We start from the raw sequence: 18261 nt of genomic DNA, 5'->3' as shown, positions 1-18261 counted from the left end.
ATGCATAATGTAGTGTTAAGCTTCGACGCGAAATATGATTGGAGATCAATAAACTGAGACGAAGAGCTCACAGGCACTGCATTCCTAATTAAGTGGTTGTGGAGTTATAGAGAACTCAGTACTATGTGGAAACAAAATAGACATTATCATAAAGTTCTGAGCATGATTACAGGCTTATCAGTGATGCTTCATCATTGGTTTTTGGTCAGGTTTCGAATAAAACGGAGTTGTTAATTAAGTGAACACCCATGTAATCCTCCTGTTCTTTGTGTCATGGCCTGATTTCAAATCATCAGGATTTCTGAGGAATTTATTTTCCATATTTTTTTCTATTTTCCAATACACAAGGCTTGTGGTTTGTAGCATGGTTAATCGCTGGCCGCTACTCTTAGTGAAAATTGTATACATATTTACATGCAGAAATACATTATATATATGTATATATATATATATGTGTGTGTGTTGTGTGTGTGTGTGTATATGTTTGTGTGGTGTGTGTGTGTGTTTGTGGTATGTGTGTGTGTATGTATTATAGCAGGATGCTGTAAGGGAAAAATATTTCACGAAGAACCTGAAAATAATAAATTAAAACAGATAAAATCCAGTGTTCGAAAATGAAGTTCGTCATATCAGAGAGAGTGACACGCACAAGTAATTCCGACGCGTCCTCGAATAGGCCATACTCGTTTGACACATGGACACTTAATGAACAGTCCATGTGGCCCTCTTCCCAAATACCCAGATTGCAATGTGTTGATAACAGTTAAGCATATACTGTGTGAATGTCCAAAATATAACCTGCAGCGATTATCAAATTTTGGAAGCAGACCGATAGAAGAAATTTTGTCAGAATCTTCAACATTCTCAATAGTACCCATTTTAATGTTCATGAGAAGCTGCAAGTTAATTGGTAAAATATAAAAAATCAATCAATCAGTATAATGAATTTTAAAACAAGTAAATTTTATGATTTTACTTTATTTTGAATTTTAATATACCTTTTTAGTGAGTATGTATGGAAGCATGAGTTTAAATGTATTTATTGTGCGAGTGTGTTCCAGTATGAAAGCGTGTGCCTTTTTACAGCTTTTAATTTCATTTTCATTTTCGTTCATTCATCATTGACAAGTGACCTACTAGGTCCCAGTGCTAGGCTTCTAGCCTAGACTTTTCATTCCATCCTAATCCTTCGGGCCAGCCCTATGAGAGCTGATGGTCAGCTCAGTGGTCTGGTTAAACTATTTTAATAATAATAATAATAATTGCCATTTACCCGCTCATATATTTTATAATGAAAAAATTGGTCGGAGGTGGAAGAGGTTTTGATTGGGGTTACGATTGAAAGGCGGTAGCTTTAATATGCAATGTGCTGTTTTTATCGGCAAAACACTACAAGATTTAACAATGCTTACGTAATAGAATAGATCATGCATCTACAGATGGTATTCAGTAAATATAACAAAAACAGAAGTAATGAGGACGGATTATGTATCAAGAGATGAAATAAAATTAGATGGAAAAAGGATTAATGAGGTTAACTTTTCAAATGTCTTGTAGCAGTGATATCCGTACAGCTAGTCTTCAGTAAGAATTTGTATTGGTGAAAGTCTAAAAACAGTGAAAGGGATTTGGAAATCTGTTAGGCTGAAATTGCCTACGTAAGTAAGACTTCACCTAAACTTGATACGATTTGTATTCCTCTACGGACATAATTCAGGATATATCAGGGAAAGTAAATTAAATATGTTTGTAAAGGGTTTTGTAACTTTGAGAAAAAATATTTTAGAGGCACATTAGGAGTCAGACAGCAGAAGAGATTTAGGTGTGATACTGTGAGGGGTGTTACGGAAGTTTCTCGTGTAGATGAGGTAATAAAGAAAGGGAGATGAAGATTTCGTGAATATGTCCCTGGAACAAAAATAGGAGAATTGTACTCGATAGTGTAAGCTGTGGCCCCGTAAACACCCTGCTAGTTGGAGGACCCAGGTCTATTTGGATGAGACAACTGTCGAAAGGGAGGCTGGGGATGAGTGGAGTTTTGTGGCAATTTAAATCACTGGAAAGATTCGATTGACGGAATTTACCTGAGGCCCTTTTGCTTCACGCGGCGCTATATCTTAGGTTAACCAGACCACCGAGCTGATTAACAGCTCTCCTAGGGCTGGCCCTAAGAATTAGACTTATTTTACGTGGCTAAGAACCAGTTGGTTACCCAGCAACGGGACCTACAGCTTATTGTGGAATCCGAACTACATTATAGCGAGAAATGAATTTCTATCACCAGAAATAAATTCCTCTAATTCTTCATTGGCCGGTCGGAGACTCGAACTCGGGCCTAGCAGAGTGCTAGCCGAGAACTCTACCGACCCGTCCAATGAGGAACTTTCACGCGGCGCTGGAGGTGAAATTTTATATATATATTTATATATATATATATATATATATATATATATATATATATATATATATATATATATATATATATAAATTTCACCGCCTCCAGCGCATATATATATATATATATATATATATATATATATATATATATATAATATATATATGTGTGTGTGTGTGTGTGTGTGTGTGTATGTATGTATGTATAATTAGCTGAAGCCACTGGGAAAGTTCAAATTGAAAGACAGAGTGCCAAGTACTTTCGTGTATTTTAACACATCTTGTGCCCCGAAGATGTGTTAAAATGCACGAAAGTGCTGGGCACTCTGTCTTTTCAATTTGAACTTTCCCAGTGGCTTCAGCTAATAAACAAAATCACGCGCTTACTTTTGTAATTTCTTAGCATATGTAATATATATGTGTATACATACATATATATATATATATATATATATATATATATATATATATATATATATATATATATATATATATATATATATATATATATATATTTTATATATATAATATATATTACGCACACATGCATACACTTTTAAAATGACGATGATTACCGTCATCGTCAACATTATCATCTAATGTTATTACTGAGAGCAGAGTGGCATAAAGTAAAAGTAACAACTGTTATGGATTCAGATCACTGTAATCTCACTCTCATACATTCTTACATACACATAAATATGTTATATATATATATATATATAATATAGAATAAATTATCAAGTAAAATTAAATTACAAATTAATTATATATATATATATATACATATACTACATACATATATATATATATGTATATGTATATATATATATATATATATATATATATATATATATATATATATATATATATATATATATATATATATATATATTATATAAAGACAGAATCCATGTTCCATATTTTCGTGATTCAGTTATGCTTACAGATGTGTATATATATTATATATCATGTATATTATGTATCAGAGTGAGATTATAGTGATTTGAATCCATAACAGTTGTTTTTATCTTATGCCACTTTGCTTTCAGTAGTAATATTAGCTGGTGATGATGATCATCATCATCATCATCATTATCATTATCATTATCATTATCACTTCATCATCATCATCTTCCTTATAAAAAAGTGAGAGGGAAAGTTTTTATATGATATACTTATATATGAAATATTAGTTTGTCACTTAACCTTGTATTTGCTAACATTGTAAATTGGCTGTTACTGTGGCAGAGTTTAGTGATGCATTATGAGGCTATTCATACCTTTCCTGCCGAATTTATGAAGATTGTTGACATTTTATTTTGAAAATTGCTTATCCCCACAGGAGATGTCAGAGAAAATATTTTAATAGATAGGCATCGGATTTATTTTAAGATTCTGGTATAGTATATGTTAATATTCTTGTTGTCCATCCTATATGCTTGAATTTTCAATATAAACATCGATCTACTTTCTTCTGAAGCGAAGTCCGGCACACGAATTAATTCGAAGATTCAGAAGGCGAATGAGTTGCTCTTCAAACACACGTCTTACACACACACACACACACACACACACACACACATAGAGAGAGAGAGAGAGAGAGCTAATAGCAAACGAAATTCAGAGGGAAGTCTTTTGACGCGAGAGGATTCACTGGATGTTTAATTTCAAGAGAATAAAAGAGGTCGCTGTTTCAAGAGCTCTCTGGGTAATGATATTGGGTTTTTTAATTTCCTAACGTTTTACGTCAGCAGAGAGGGGGATGTAGCTGGTATTATCTGAGCGTCCTGGGTGGGTCCCTAATGCATTGCAAATACAGCTCTTTCTATTTCTGTTTTAGAATCTAGCAGAGATCTTCGCTGGCAGTGGACAGCAATTAAACTTTCAGTGTTACCGGTATTCTTTATCACGCTTTATACATTATTTTTCCAACCTTAATCCTACATTTATTGTTTTATTTCATTGTTTGCTTGAAGATGGTACTTATTGAATAAATGCTGCTATCCGGTATTATTAATCAGCATTTTGTTTCATCCGAATCTAAAATACATTCCAAAATGGTTGAGCAAAGTCTGTCTTGAAAGCTGCATATTTTAAAATGTCACCAGACAAGTCCAGGGTATATGTAGATAACGTAAGTTTTTAACTTAATACTGAATCTGTATAGAACAAATATAACGAATGAAACCGGACATTTTCGGAATTTGCGAGTGGATCCTAAAGTACAGAAAATTTCCCTCTTGACGACCTAACCACATCCCTGGAATAAGCACATTCTTATATCATTATTTTTGTGATATGAGAAGTCTTTTTTTAAAGGTGCACCTATTGGTCATTTTTATGATAGTTGCTTTTTCTAAATTTTTTTTTTATTTATTTATTTTTTTTTTTACAAGTCACTGTGTCGTTTTCCGTTTCCCTTGGGACAGATTTTTTTGTTATTTTCAATGAAATTTGTGTGTTCGACATCAATGACCTTAACATTTCCGAGGCTTCGTTACGGAATCAATTTGTGAAATTATGGTTCTTGCCGTCACATGCCCACATACATATATATATATATATATATATATATATATATATATATATATATATATATATATATATATATATATATATATATATATAGATTATATATTCACACAAACCAAAAGAAGCATGAAAGGTGTTAACGTAAACCTGGGAATGGTTTGGAAGCTTCTGTTTACGATGCAGGATATCGAGTACAAGTGTTAGGTACGGAGCTGATTTAGACATGTAAGGTAACGCTTTAGTTCCAATAACATGTATGAAAGGGGAAAATGTCCATTCGTAAAGAGATTTCTATGAATTTTGGCTTGTAGCGGGATTGTGGAGAAGTTTTAGGGGATTTGATTAGACAAGTAAATCGGAGATAGGAAGAGTTGGTAAGGGAAGAGCATTGCCTGCCGAAACAAGGGCATTTGAATGATGCATCGTTCAGAAACAAGTGTGGGAGAAGTCAGAGGGTAAAGGTAAAGATGGCTGACAGCTGAACACGTCTCTTCGGTACTACAGCCGAACCTGCTGTTGAAGGCTTAGAGAAAGCATATGATATCACTGACAGATGACATGAACATGGTGCGAATAACCTGTGGCGAAGATCATTTTGCAAGAGTGATTTGAAGTTTTTAATCATAAAAGTGAAGTTAGTTTGGAGTAGTGAGGGCCGTTATCGACATTAAGCTGATAAGCTCAGTTTACTCCTATGGAGTGGCCGATAAGTTGCAAGTTTGCTGTATAGGGAATTTATTGTAGCTTCAGGACCCAGGTGACCAGTTTGGTTTCTCTGTTTGTGGTTTTTCCAAGCCAAGCCAGCCATTAAAGTAGGAAAAACACATATTGGTGTTTTATATATATATATATATATATATATATATATATATATATATATATATATATGTATATATATATATATATATATATATGTGTGCGTGTGCGACCGACCATATATATAAATGTATATAAATATATAATATATATATTATAAAATGAATTGATGTACATGGCAAATATTAATGGCCGCGAAAAGGTGAAATTCCTTTCTCATCCTTCCCAAGAAATCGACCTCATTTTCTCTCTCCCATTTTTCATTCCTTCTGCTATATATTATCCCACAGCTCAGTTTACTATGGCCATCGTAAGTTAAATATTTCACGATATTACTTTCTTAAAAATGACGAAGAAACCAGTTTTTATCAGCATCACTTATATGCCGTATAATTTGGTAAGTTTTATTATACATATTCGTGTTCGGTGGTTCTCCACGTTTAAATGGATGCCGTGTTATTTCCTTCCTTTAAGGAATTAAAAATTAGCGAGAAAGTTTCTCCATAAATGATTCAATCTGCTCATTGTTCTGAAACCTTATGGCATGAGCAGTGTCAGTGCCTGATTCTATATTGATTCTGTATGCTCAAACAAAAGTGAGTTCAAGTATATGAGCTGGTATAATTTTAAAACAGTGTTTGTTTGTTTTATCTGAAATGTTTAACGAGTGTGTCCTCTAGAGAGAGAGAGAGAGAGAGAGAGAGAGAACTTAGTATCTAAGTGGCACTTACCCCAAACCCAAGCAAGACGAGAGTGACAAGGGTTCCTGAAGCTGCAACAACGCCCACGGCCCTGACCCATTCCCTGACCAGGCCCTCGCCTATGAGCAGTCCTGTGCGCCCATCGCTGAGGCCATCTCCATCACTTACACTGATGCCACCTGGTGTGGGATGACCTTGTGTTGTGCAGACGTCAGCCCGTTGCTGATAAGAAAGTCCTACAGTGCTGACGTCCTCTGGCACACATGGGTCAGGGGGATCCTCGAACCTTCTGATGATGTGCTCTGTACGGCCGTGGGAATAGTCCTCGCGACCGCTGGTGCTGCGGCCGCGGCAGTGCAGGTGTGTGTAAGGTAGATCCACTCGAACGTCATCCTCCAAGGCGCTCTCTTCCTCCTCGCTGGATTGGATGAACTCCGGGTAAAAAGGATACACGTCGTGGTTCCTCGTTCGGTGGCGCCGGTTCTGATGTGAGTGGTGCCTGTTGCGGGAAGTTCCTCCTTGCTCACGGGCACAAGCATGACTGCCCTGTTCCTGGGCATGTTGTCGGGTACGACTTGATTGTGTGTCGCGGGAATACTGACATTCGTGAGTGTAAGCGTGCCCCGTGCTGTTGTGCGTTGCGCCAAATTGATTGACGTCTATGTCACTCAAATGAGAGTTACTTTGAGTCTCGTTGTGGCCACATCTCCCTTGACTGGCGAGACTGTGGGAGGATGCACTGTGCGAACTTCTTTGAGAGGAAGCGGGCGGTGTGTGTGTCCGACTTTGGCCGAGAGTATGAGGATGGGTCAAGACCGCACTGTGACCGTAATCCACCAAGTAGTCCTGGTAGGGTCGATTGTACTCACCGTGAGTGTTGTGTGAGGTGTGGGCGTGCACTCCCGGTTCTATGGTGCGATCCTGACAAATATGATATGGGTTGTGGGCGTATACAGCAGACGGGGCAGCGTGGGCGTACTCATGGTTCACATTGTGGCTGTAGTCGTGACTGCAGTGATTCCTGGTGAAGTTGCGGGCGTGAGTCCTTCGCTGAGCATAGTTATGGGCGTACCACATGCTGGACGTGGGCGTGGTGTCGTAGGTGTGGGTGAGAGCCAACCTGAAAGCGGCCATAGTCCTCCCCGGGGGAGCTGGTCACAACCTTCGGCTCATCTCCCACCCAACACCACCATATGGTGCCACCCACATCATGTCCCTTTCTTTGGACAAAGCACACGCCCACCACAACGACCAAAGCTGCCGGCCGTCGGAAAGGGAGAACTTTGACAACAAGAACAACTTTAAGAACTGAGCCGAGAACTGTAATGAATCTTTGATTGATCACAAATCCTTCGTTTTGTGTAATGAAGAAGAGGCAGGCGCGAACTCGGCCTCAGCCAGCCACATAGCACGGCCACGACGAAACGGCGAGGGAACGGAGCGAGCGAGAAAGAGAGAGAGGGAGGGAGAAGGAGCCAGTAAACAAGTGCCACTGACTTCTGGCAGTAGTCTCGCGAGTGCCAAAGCTGGGGCTCAACGTGTGACAAGTCCGTCCGTGGCACTAAAACATCATCTCTCGCCCTTTATGTAGCGAGGGCAGGGCGTGTGTGCGTGCATGAGTGCGCTGGTGCAGCCGCGCGTGCGTGTTATGGAAAATCCGTCGCTCCACCCTTTTATAGCGACACCTTGATGCTCATAAGGGAACATTTTCCCTCTTTAGTCTCATGCAAGCTTATTTTTATCGACCTGTCTCCGGCGAGATAAACAAAACACTCAAACAACAGGTAGCCGTAAACTTCCATTGGCCATGTTGTATTGATCAGACCTGCTACTAAGGAAGGGCCCATGGAGAGCGAATGGGATGGGGTGGGATTTGAGGCAGAGGGGGTCGGGGTGGGGCCTGGGCAAGGGGGAAGGGGGAGGGGTTAGGTAGATTTGGGGTTTTGGGGTGAGGTCGACGAAGGAAGGAAGGGACTACGAGATAACTAAGAGATAACGTAGGTTGAACGAACTATATACAGTGTATAGGTAGAACGGAGGCTTTCCCTTCGTGTCCTCAGCGATGACCAAAACGAGTGACATTCGCAAAGCTTCAGGGAAAGTCATTATTTTGTTTGGTTGCTATTTGGTAACCGAAGGTATTGTCGCTTTTTTTTTATTCACTTTTTTTTTTCTTTTACCGAGAAACGTCTACCCATTCTTCTGGATTTCAATATTTTACTGCTTTCATTCCTTATGGAAAACTCTCACCTATAAATTATTGATAATAAAAATAAAATGAAAAGCATAGGTCTCCTTATGTGCCGTTAACTCGCATTAGATTCTCATTTGTTTCACGAGAGGAGTAAATCATTTGGGTTTTGGTTCCTCGCCATGCATGTGATTCTTTAAAATAAGGGGCAATTTGAAAGAAACAGATGACCCAATCGGACGTTATCTGATCACCACGCATCTTTTTATCAAAGTGTCTTTTCCCCAAAATTATCTCTTGAGACTGTGGGGAAGAGGAAAATGGACCGCTGTAAAATCACATTTGACAAGGAAAGGAAATCCACATTGCAGTGGGGGATAAAGCGCCCTGCACCTGCCTCGGAAAAAAATGATGATGACAATACACATTTCTACGAGCTGAATGGGAAATGGAGAGATTACAGAAAATAGCATTATTTTGTTATCATTGTTTCCAATAGGATTTAGCCATATGATATCTATATTATTCATCATAAATTTTGATTGAAAATAGCAAACAGTGAGATTAAAACTTTGACCATATGAACGATGGGTAAATGCAGTTTTATCGATAGTGTTTTTGTGTTTCATTTTCACTAGATGAAAAGGTTGATAGGTGTTAGTGGCATTTGTACAATGAGTGCCTTAAGTGTCGATCAGTCTTTGTAAAATTTTAAAGAAGAAATTAATGGAAAACCGAAATAAATCAGGAGTCTCCTAGTAAAAAAAAAAAAAAAGAATGGGCGAGGAAAAGGAAGATTGAAAAGGGATCTCGAAAATTAAGTCAATTTCCCTCCTTTTTCCACGCCCCCACAAAAAGAAAAATTGGAAAAAGTGTGGTTTCCCTTTCCTAGACCGGAAGTTTTTGTCGGTGAACCGGTTCTACCGGCCAAATGCCAAGTTTCAGGACCATAGGGGAAAGTTTTCATACACAGAGATTAGTTTTCAGTTGATCACGTCTTTTATTATGATTGTTATATTTGCGAAAGTGCTTGTCATTAGCGGAAAACCTCAGTCAAGGAAACTCCACAAAGTATGCTTTGAATGATATTTCAGAATTAAAAATATTTGGAACTTTCGAGAGCGCACGTTGGGGGCTTTATTTCTTTATTGTTATTATTATTATTATTATTATTATTATTATTATTATTATTATTATTATTATTATTATTATTATTATTATTATTATTATTATTATTAGTAGTAGTAGTAGTAGTAGTAGTAGTAGTAGAAAGATAACTGTAACTAATGTTGTTCCTGTTGCTTTCCTTGGGTAATAATTTTTCTTTTTTATTCCGGATTCTAGAATTATCACTCGATTGGTTTCAGTTTATTTCTAGGAATTCTAATTAAAGTGCTTCATTTTCAATTATGAAAACACAAGGTTAGCATTAGATTCATCTCTCTCTCTCTCTCTCTCTCTCTCTCTCTCTCTCTCTCTCTCTCTCTCTCTCTCTCTCTCTCACTTTTGCCGAATCTTTTAAATATACGTATACGTGTCTTTCATGTCAGGTAATTATAATTGTGTCATTAACATCACGAATCAGTTTTGTATTTATTGAGTTTTGTTTATTATTATTATGGCAAATGTTAATGTTCAGTATTTGTTTCTGAAATACTACAATTTAGTAATATGACAGTGTGTTCTAAGGTTGCTCAATAGATACTATATCCTAATGAATTTAATTAAGTGATTTCAAAAGTTCCCTGAATTGAAATTTCCACAGGAAGATTTTTTAAAATTACTCGCACACTAGCCTTAACCGCTATAAAATGCTTTCTCTTTTCCAAGTATCCTGCACTAACGCCTCACCTCCTCTCGGGGGTAGGGAGGCAGTCTCTCTCTCTCTCTCTCTCTCTCTCTCTCTCTCTCTCTCTCTCTCTCTCTCTCTCTCTCTCTCTCTGTCAGTACATCTTTAAGCCCTCTGAGCGTGATTTGATTTGATTCTTTTTCTCTGAACACGTTGCAATATGCATGTGCATATGCATAATGTCTATTCATCTTTCTTTATTAAAAAAATGAGGCAGAAATGAACGATGCAAAAAAAAGATTTCGGATCAGAACATTTTGTATTTCAGGAAGCCTGACAACTTTAAATATGAACCCTCCATGAGCCCTCTTCATTCTATTAATTGTAACATTTTTGATAAACCTCCTTTGTTGTTGTTTTTCAGGGAAGCTTGTTTTTTAGAATCTTTTGCCTTTCTACCTCTGATAACAGTGTTTGATACTGGCTTTAATCATCGTGATGTTTTGCCTCCGTGTTGAAAACAGAGAAACAAGGAAAGTTTTCCTCATTTCCAAAAATTATAGCCATTAGTGTAGAAGTTAGAGGAGGCTTGGTTAGGCCTACGACTTTATGATGGTTTTATGGGTTTAGTTTATGTCTTTGTTTTTACCTTGTTGTAGCTGACAGGAGAGAGAGAGAGAGAGAGAGAGAGAGAGAGAGAGAGAGAGAGAGAGAGAGAGAGAGAGGATTACGTATAATTGTTGATAGGATTTTGAGGAATAGATTTTCCTTGTCGCCCTTCACTCAGTGGTAGAGCACTAGGCCTGTGTTTGCTTAATCTTTGGTTCGCTCCTGGCTTGTCGCCTACCTGATACCCTGTTGCAAGTGGGCATCGGCGCCACTTGAAACTTTTTAGAAACAGCCTTGAAGCTTGCATAGAACCGGAAGGCGCCACACCCTCAAAAGGGGAAAATTCGTAAGATTATTATATATATATATATATATATATATATATATATATATATATATATATATATATATATATATATATATATATATATATATATATAGACATTTATGTGTGAGTGTCTTTCTGTATATACATGTATATACATGTATATATATATATATATATATATATATATATATATATATATATATATATAATGTATATATGTATGTATATTAACGATCAAGTGTGAACATCTATATGTTCCATAATTGGCAAGTGCTCTCCTGATTCGTAAGTCATCACGACATTTAAAAGTTCGAAAGCTCTTGAAAAGTAGACATCTGTTAAGAACCCTCACTTGTAGTGTGTTATATACAAACAAAACTTCGTTGCGCTCTTACATATCTCATATCTCTGCTTGTTCGCGAATGTAAGTTATTCAGTGTTCTGTTCGTTTTTATTTCCTCAGCTTGAGGGGGAACGATCTCTTCTTTATACCTTGCCAGCACATGTTCATCCGGCATTTTTCCGTAGAGCAACGAAAACTCAGAAAAAGGGAAAAAAGGAGGGCTAGGGCACAAGTGTCTAGGCACACGCGAAGTTAGGCAGAGATGAATGAATGGGTGACGTGGTGGCACATTCTGTGGAAGAGGCCCAGCTGGTATCGACCTCTCCTCATAGGTGGCTACCTTCTTTGAGAGCCATCAGGGCTTATTGTAGACAGATGGTGCTGCTGCTGTTGCTACATCGAACGACGACGGGCGGGACGAAAAGGACAGAGAAAGCAGTAATGGTACAAGGAAAAAGAACCCAAAGGATTAGGGAGGTCAACGGAAGACGTCAGTAAGGGAAAATGCGAAAGGGAACTTTGCATACTGTGAAGCGACAGCGCCTTATCGCACAGTTTCACTCCCATTCGCTGACTACGCTGTTTGAGAGTCGAGTGTTACAGTGTCAGTAGGGTCCATTTCGGCAGATAATCAGTATCTATAATGTTTGGAGAAAGTCACCTTAGCTTATCTAATAGTAGTTAAAGTTCCGACACTTATTTTGGATATTTGAACTTCGGTAACTTATAGTACTGATGATTTTGAAGAGAAGCAGAATTGATATTAGTAGATTTCAAAATATCATCATGATTCTGAAGACAACGCACTAGTTAAACAAGTAAAAAACTTCGGCGCAATCGAGTTTTATGTACAGCGTATAATGCTGTATGAAACTCTTAGCCATGGCCCATGAAATTCTCAGCCGCTGCCCATGAAACTTTCAGCCACGGCCCGGTACCGGTGGCCTGTGTTGTTGGCACGTATAGCAGTGCCAGAAACACGATCGTGGCTAACCTTAACCTTAAGTAAAATAAAAACTACTGAGGCTATAGGGCTGCAATTTTGTATGTTTGATGATTGGAGGGTGGGTGATCAACATACCAATTTGCAGCCCTCTAGCCTCAGTAGTTTTTTAGATCTAAGGGCGGAGAGAAAAAGCGCGGACGGACAGACAAATAGCCATTTCAATAGTTTTCTTTCACAGATAACTAAAACTGTTGGAAATTCAGGTTTGTTTCCTTGTTGCGAGTTGATTGATTTTGCAAGAGTAAAGACAAAGAAAATCAAATAAGCTGAAATCAAATTTTGTCAAGTCAGATCGAAGGCTGTTGTCCCATTGGAAATCCCCCTTCCACTCGTCACAAGTCGGTTATCAGTCGTCTTTGTGTGTTATCAGTATCCGTTCAGGGTGATTGTTTAATATTTTGTGTCATTTGATTAATAGACTCCATTTGACTCAAATTTTAGTTGCATAATATTGGAGGTTAACGGATATGGCAGAGAGACGGGTGGAATTATTATCAACATTTCGAATTGATAGTGATATATGAACATTTTCCGTAATAGATTTTGCAGACATTTTTCTTCACGAACAATTGATTTTCTTTTCCTTTACAGTTCTTGGGCAATTGATTTTGCTTTGTAAAGAGAACGCAGAACCACTCGCGCACGTACGCTCAAGACAATTTATATTGTCTGCTGGATGAATTAGTGCACTATACTATGTAGCAAAATTTGTAATGAGTGCTTATTATTATTATTATTATTATTATTATTATTATTATTATTATTATTATTATTATTATTATTATTATTGTGTGCTGTTTGCTGTGGCTAGTGTTATTTTGAGGCGTATATGTGTGTGGGTATGTGTGTGTATATATATATATATATATATATATATATATATATATATATATATATATATATATATATATATATATATATATATATATATATATATATAGATATATATATATATATATATATATATATATATATATATATATATATATATATATACAGTATATATATCATACATAGATTCACTCGTGCACACGTTATGCGCTGCTGTATAATTAGTGCATATGCAATATGAAGCAAATATGTTGTAAAAACGTCGCACATTGAATGAGCGTATATTATTATTATATTGTGTGCTGTTAATTGTGTCAACCACCCACCCGAAAATAAGACTAGCCACAATTAAAAGCACTCTTAGTAATATACACTCATTCAATATGCTACATTTTGATTATATATTTTTCTTCATATTACATAATTATAATTATACAGTAGCGCATAATGCGTGGACCATTAGTTAATACACACACACACACACACATACATAAATATATATATTATATATATATATATATATATATATATATATATATATATATATATATATATATATATATATATATATATATATATATATATATATATATATAGTTTAGGTTTCATATGCGATCAGAGAGAGAGAGAGAGAGAGAGAGAGAGAGAGAGAGAGAGAGAGAGAGAGAGAGAGAGAGAGAAGCCCCACAATATTTCCAGCACGTGACACCGGTCTCGTCTGAGGCCTCCTGTTTGACCCATTTATGTAATTGAAAGGCAAAGTCAGGCTTTTTGGGTCAAGTGTAACTTTTCCTCGTGAGTGGATGGGAGAGAATGAGACGCTACCTTGTTAGAGAGCTTATTATTATTATTGTTAATTATTACTGTTCATGACAGTGAGCACGCTCTGAATGATTGTTTCATATATTATTTTGGATGTATAATAATGTTTTTCTAAACTTTTAGAAAATTATAAGTTAATATTAGCAGGAAGGTATAAAGTGAGACCAGATACTTAAATCAACTTCAGTCCCGCGATCCTTTTTTGTGACCATATTATTCCAGCCTTTGTTTCATGAATCGCCTGAGAAAAGTTAGTTAGCACTTTCACTTCAAACTTAACAGATAAAACTTGAAGAAGTTCTAGGAACTATACTGGAATGTCTTTCGACCAAAAACCATTTGTTTGTAGTTTGTGTCAAGACTTCGACTGCCATAGAAACCATTTAAAGCTCCGGCTCTGAGTGTCTTGCACGTTTTCGCTCAAGTATATAATATATATACTTAAGTTTTGCTTATGATCGTGAATGACGCAGCAGAAAGAATTACATGTAGACTTTGCAGTGACAAATATTATGTTTTTAATTTTTATCAATTCTTGGGCAGAGCAAATGTCAGTTTTTTCATATATTCACCGGTAAAGGCTGCAACTTAACCGTAATATATAAGTGTACAACGGTGTTCATGTATAACGCACGAATGAAATGTGTATATATATATATATATATATATATATATATATATATATATATATATATATATATATATATATATACAAATACAAATATATAATATATATACATACAGTATTTGTGTATATACTGTATATATACTGTACACACACATTAAGCAACAAATGCCGTTTAATATCCAATTCGATCTACCTCTGCAATAATACCGAAGGGAAATTATAACTTATGAGTGATTCGTCAACCAGTTAGTTATAATTCCCTTCGGTATTATTTACGTGGTAGAGCGAATTAGATATTAAACGAAATTTAAAAATCAGCTTAAATGTTAAAAATTCAATTAATATGTGTTCAAAATTCATATACATATATATACATATATATCTGTATGTATATGTATATATATATATATATATATATATATATATATATATATATATATATATATATATATATATATATATATATATAAATTTTTATAACCGTGATTTATATATATATATATATAAATATATATATATATATATATATATATATATAAAATTTTATAACCGTGATTTATATACAATCATGAAGCTACAAAATGTCAAATATCAAATTCACGCTACCTCGGGAGTATCCCCGATGGGAATTATCACCGAAGGGAATTTATAAGTGATAAAGGACTGGTACTGCTCGGCAGTACCAGTCCATTTATCACTTATTAATTCCCATCGGGGATACTCCCGAGGTAACGTGAATTTTATATTAAGCGACATTTGTAGCTTCATGATTGTGTATATATATATATATATATATATATATATATATATATATATATATATATATATATATATATATATATATATATATATATGAACTTAACAATTTTTAGCAACAATTTTTAGCAGTTTCTAGGCTGAAACGTACTCATCAGCGTGCTGTCTAAAACAAAATAGACAGTTTTTTTTTGGAACAATAATACTTAGATACAAAGAAATTGAAAGAAATCAGAACGAAATCTTAAAAGATAAAATTGAACAGTGCTGTTTATTACATAGAAAAGCCAAGGAATGAATAAAATGATACAGGTAAAATACTAAAAGCTAGTCTTTATATATATATATATATATATATATATATATATATATATATATATATATTGTATATATATATATATATATATATATATATATATATATATATATATATATATATATATATATATATATACATATATAGCTGCAGAATGACGAACAGGAAACTCAACTGACCCTTCAGAGTTACAGAGTGACCCACCCATAAGCATACGTGTAATTGCTATGATGAAACTTACATTGGAATAGTAAAATGCCAGAATTGAGTCCGATCAGTCAAAGCAAACAGGTCCCCTAAGGGTGCTTTCAAAACATTTCTTGAATATGTCGGCAAATGATCCCTTGGATATCACAAACAGGTTGAGAAAAATTAACGGGTAAAAGTGGAGAAGGAATCTTTGGTAAATGCTGGATAATGATATGAAGCTGTGTTAAGACTGCCAACTAGTTTTTAACTAGTCTTCAGCCTTTTTGTGATGTGCGTGTGATAAGATACCGATGTGTGCTTATGAAGTGTTCACGTGTGGACGCTCTCTAAAAATGAAGCATTAAGTGCCATTCGCGTACATTCCCGTCAACGCGTCCTCCCCCACCCCCTTTTTTTTTTTCATCAGTCTGTCTAGTGACAGGGAACTCGCCACAACTGAGTGGCTATTTACCATCAAGGGAATAACCACCACTCTGCAACTATGGACGATCAGTTGAGTTGGTGGCGTCAAGTCCTTTTCTTTGTTTGTCGTTTTATTCCTCTTTTTTTACTTTTGTTTTTTTTATAAATGAAACAGCATTCTTCAGTTTTATTTCTTAGTATTTATTTCTCATTTTTTATTACTCTTTGTATCGTAGTATTTTTTAAATAAAATTTGATCATATATATATTAGGTTGCTTGATGATGATCTATTTGTGTTTCAGCATCGTTACTAAAATAATTTGATCATTTCTGGAAAATAGTTGACGTTTGAAACCAAATGTTTTGTTGTATCGTTTGTTCTTAAATGCTGTACCATTTCATATTGGCCAGGAAGCAGAATCTGCGCACCGAGTATGAACATGTCCATGCAGCAGCAAGATGAGAAACCCTCTAAAACTTACTGATAAGTTGTCATCGACGGCAACGTATGAGTAGTAATTTGTAGTGGGTGAATGGTTGGTTCTGCGCTTATCTTCAGGAAATTCAGAGTAACAGGTTTTAGTGGAACTTGGACAACTTCTCTCTCTGCCTTAAAGTCTGGGAAATTTGCATTTTGATTTGAGAGGGAGGATCCTCTTATTGGCTGTTCTCGGATGCTTCTTTCAGAGGGAACAAAGCTCAGAGTTGAATCTTCTTGTCCCTCTTCACACAAACGTGCGTGCACACGCACACACACACACACATATATCCCGATTGCGTAACATATAGAAAACCCCACAAAGTTACTAAAAAGTTGTGATGTAGCTTCCAGAAAGAGGATTCCCCTATGCATCGTTATAAGATGTATTACTGGTTCCATTTTGTCAATAAATAAGTGTTAGTATGTAAATGAGCTTCGAAAGATAAGCAAGGCATAACTACTGCTCTAAATAATAGAGCAGCAATTATCATGTTTGCATAAATAATGTTCTTTTTAAGACTGGTTACAATACGTCCAAAAACTAAAAATGCAAATACTTTTTCTATGGAGAACGTTAAAAAACTAAGAAATACCTGGTAATTGTTTATATGAATATTAGAATTATGTATGTAATGAACAGTATGCCTTTAAAACCCTTGTGTTGAAAACGCCTAGTTTGGCATTGAACCGATGCAGAAGTGCAGCAATTTGTAAGGACAGACACTAGATCAGTTTCGCTGTTTCATTACATCAGCCACTTCCTTGAGGCCTATTCCAAGATCTTTTTGCTGTATATAGTGCCCCCCGTCAGATGCTTGCCCCCCCCACTGGCCCCCTAGTTGAAACTCCCCTTGTAGCTAAACTTTAACCCTTTGGCGGTCAAGAGCAGAATTATAGTTATAGGTTTTTAACACAAATGACGTGTTTGTTCATGATAGTTTGATCTTACTTAATGTTATCAGCTTATGTATGAAGTGATTGAAACTATAGTAACAGTTTTGAATAAGTGCAATGCAATTTACTGCTGCTGCTTAGAGTTAGTTTCCAAGAGAGGAGATGAAGAAGAGGGAACGGGATAGGTTGAAATTTGGCAGAGATTTTG

General features: G+C 35.9%; 1 protein-coding gene across 1 annotated transcript in view; it reads right to left on the bottom strand.

Annotated features, from left to right (window-relative positions):
- The window catches only part of LOC136835392 (uncharacterized), a 62569-nt gene extending 54300 nt beyond the window's left edge, over positions 1-8269 (bottom strand). The window contains exon 1 of the mRNA XM_067098878.1: positions 6477-8269. Within this exon, the coding sequence (XP_066954979.1) occupies positions 6477-7580 (1104 nt within the window). The 5' untranslated portion in view covers positions 7581-8269. The remainder of the gene's footprint in view (positions 1-6476) is intronic.
- Positions 8270-18261: the final 9992 nt, after the last annotated feature.

Source organism: Macrobrachium rosenbergii, chromosome 55, assembly GCF_040412425.1.
Source record: "Macrobrachium rosenbergii isolate ZJJX-2024 chromosome 55, ASM4041242v1, whole genome shotgun sequence".
NCBI lineage: Eukaryota > Metazoa > Arthropoda > Malacostraca > Decapoda > Palaemonidae > Macrobrachium > Macrobrachium rosenbergii.
Note: the sequence above shows the minus strand (reverse complement) of the source record. Positions and strands in the feature narration are given on the sequence as shown.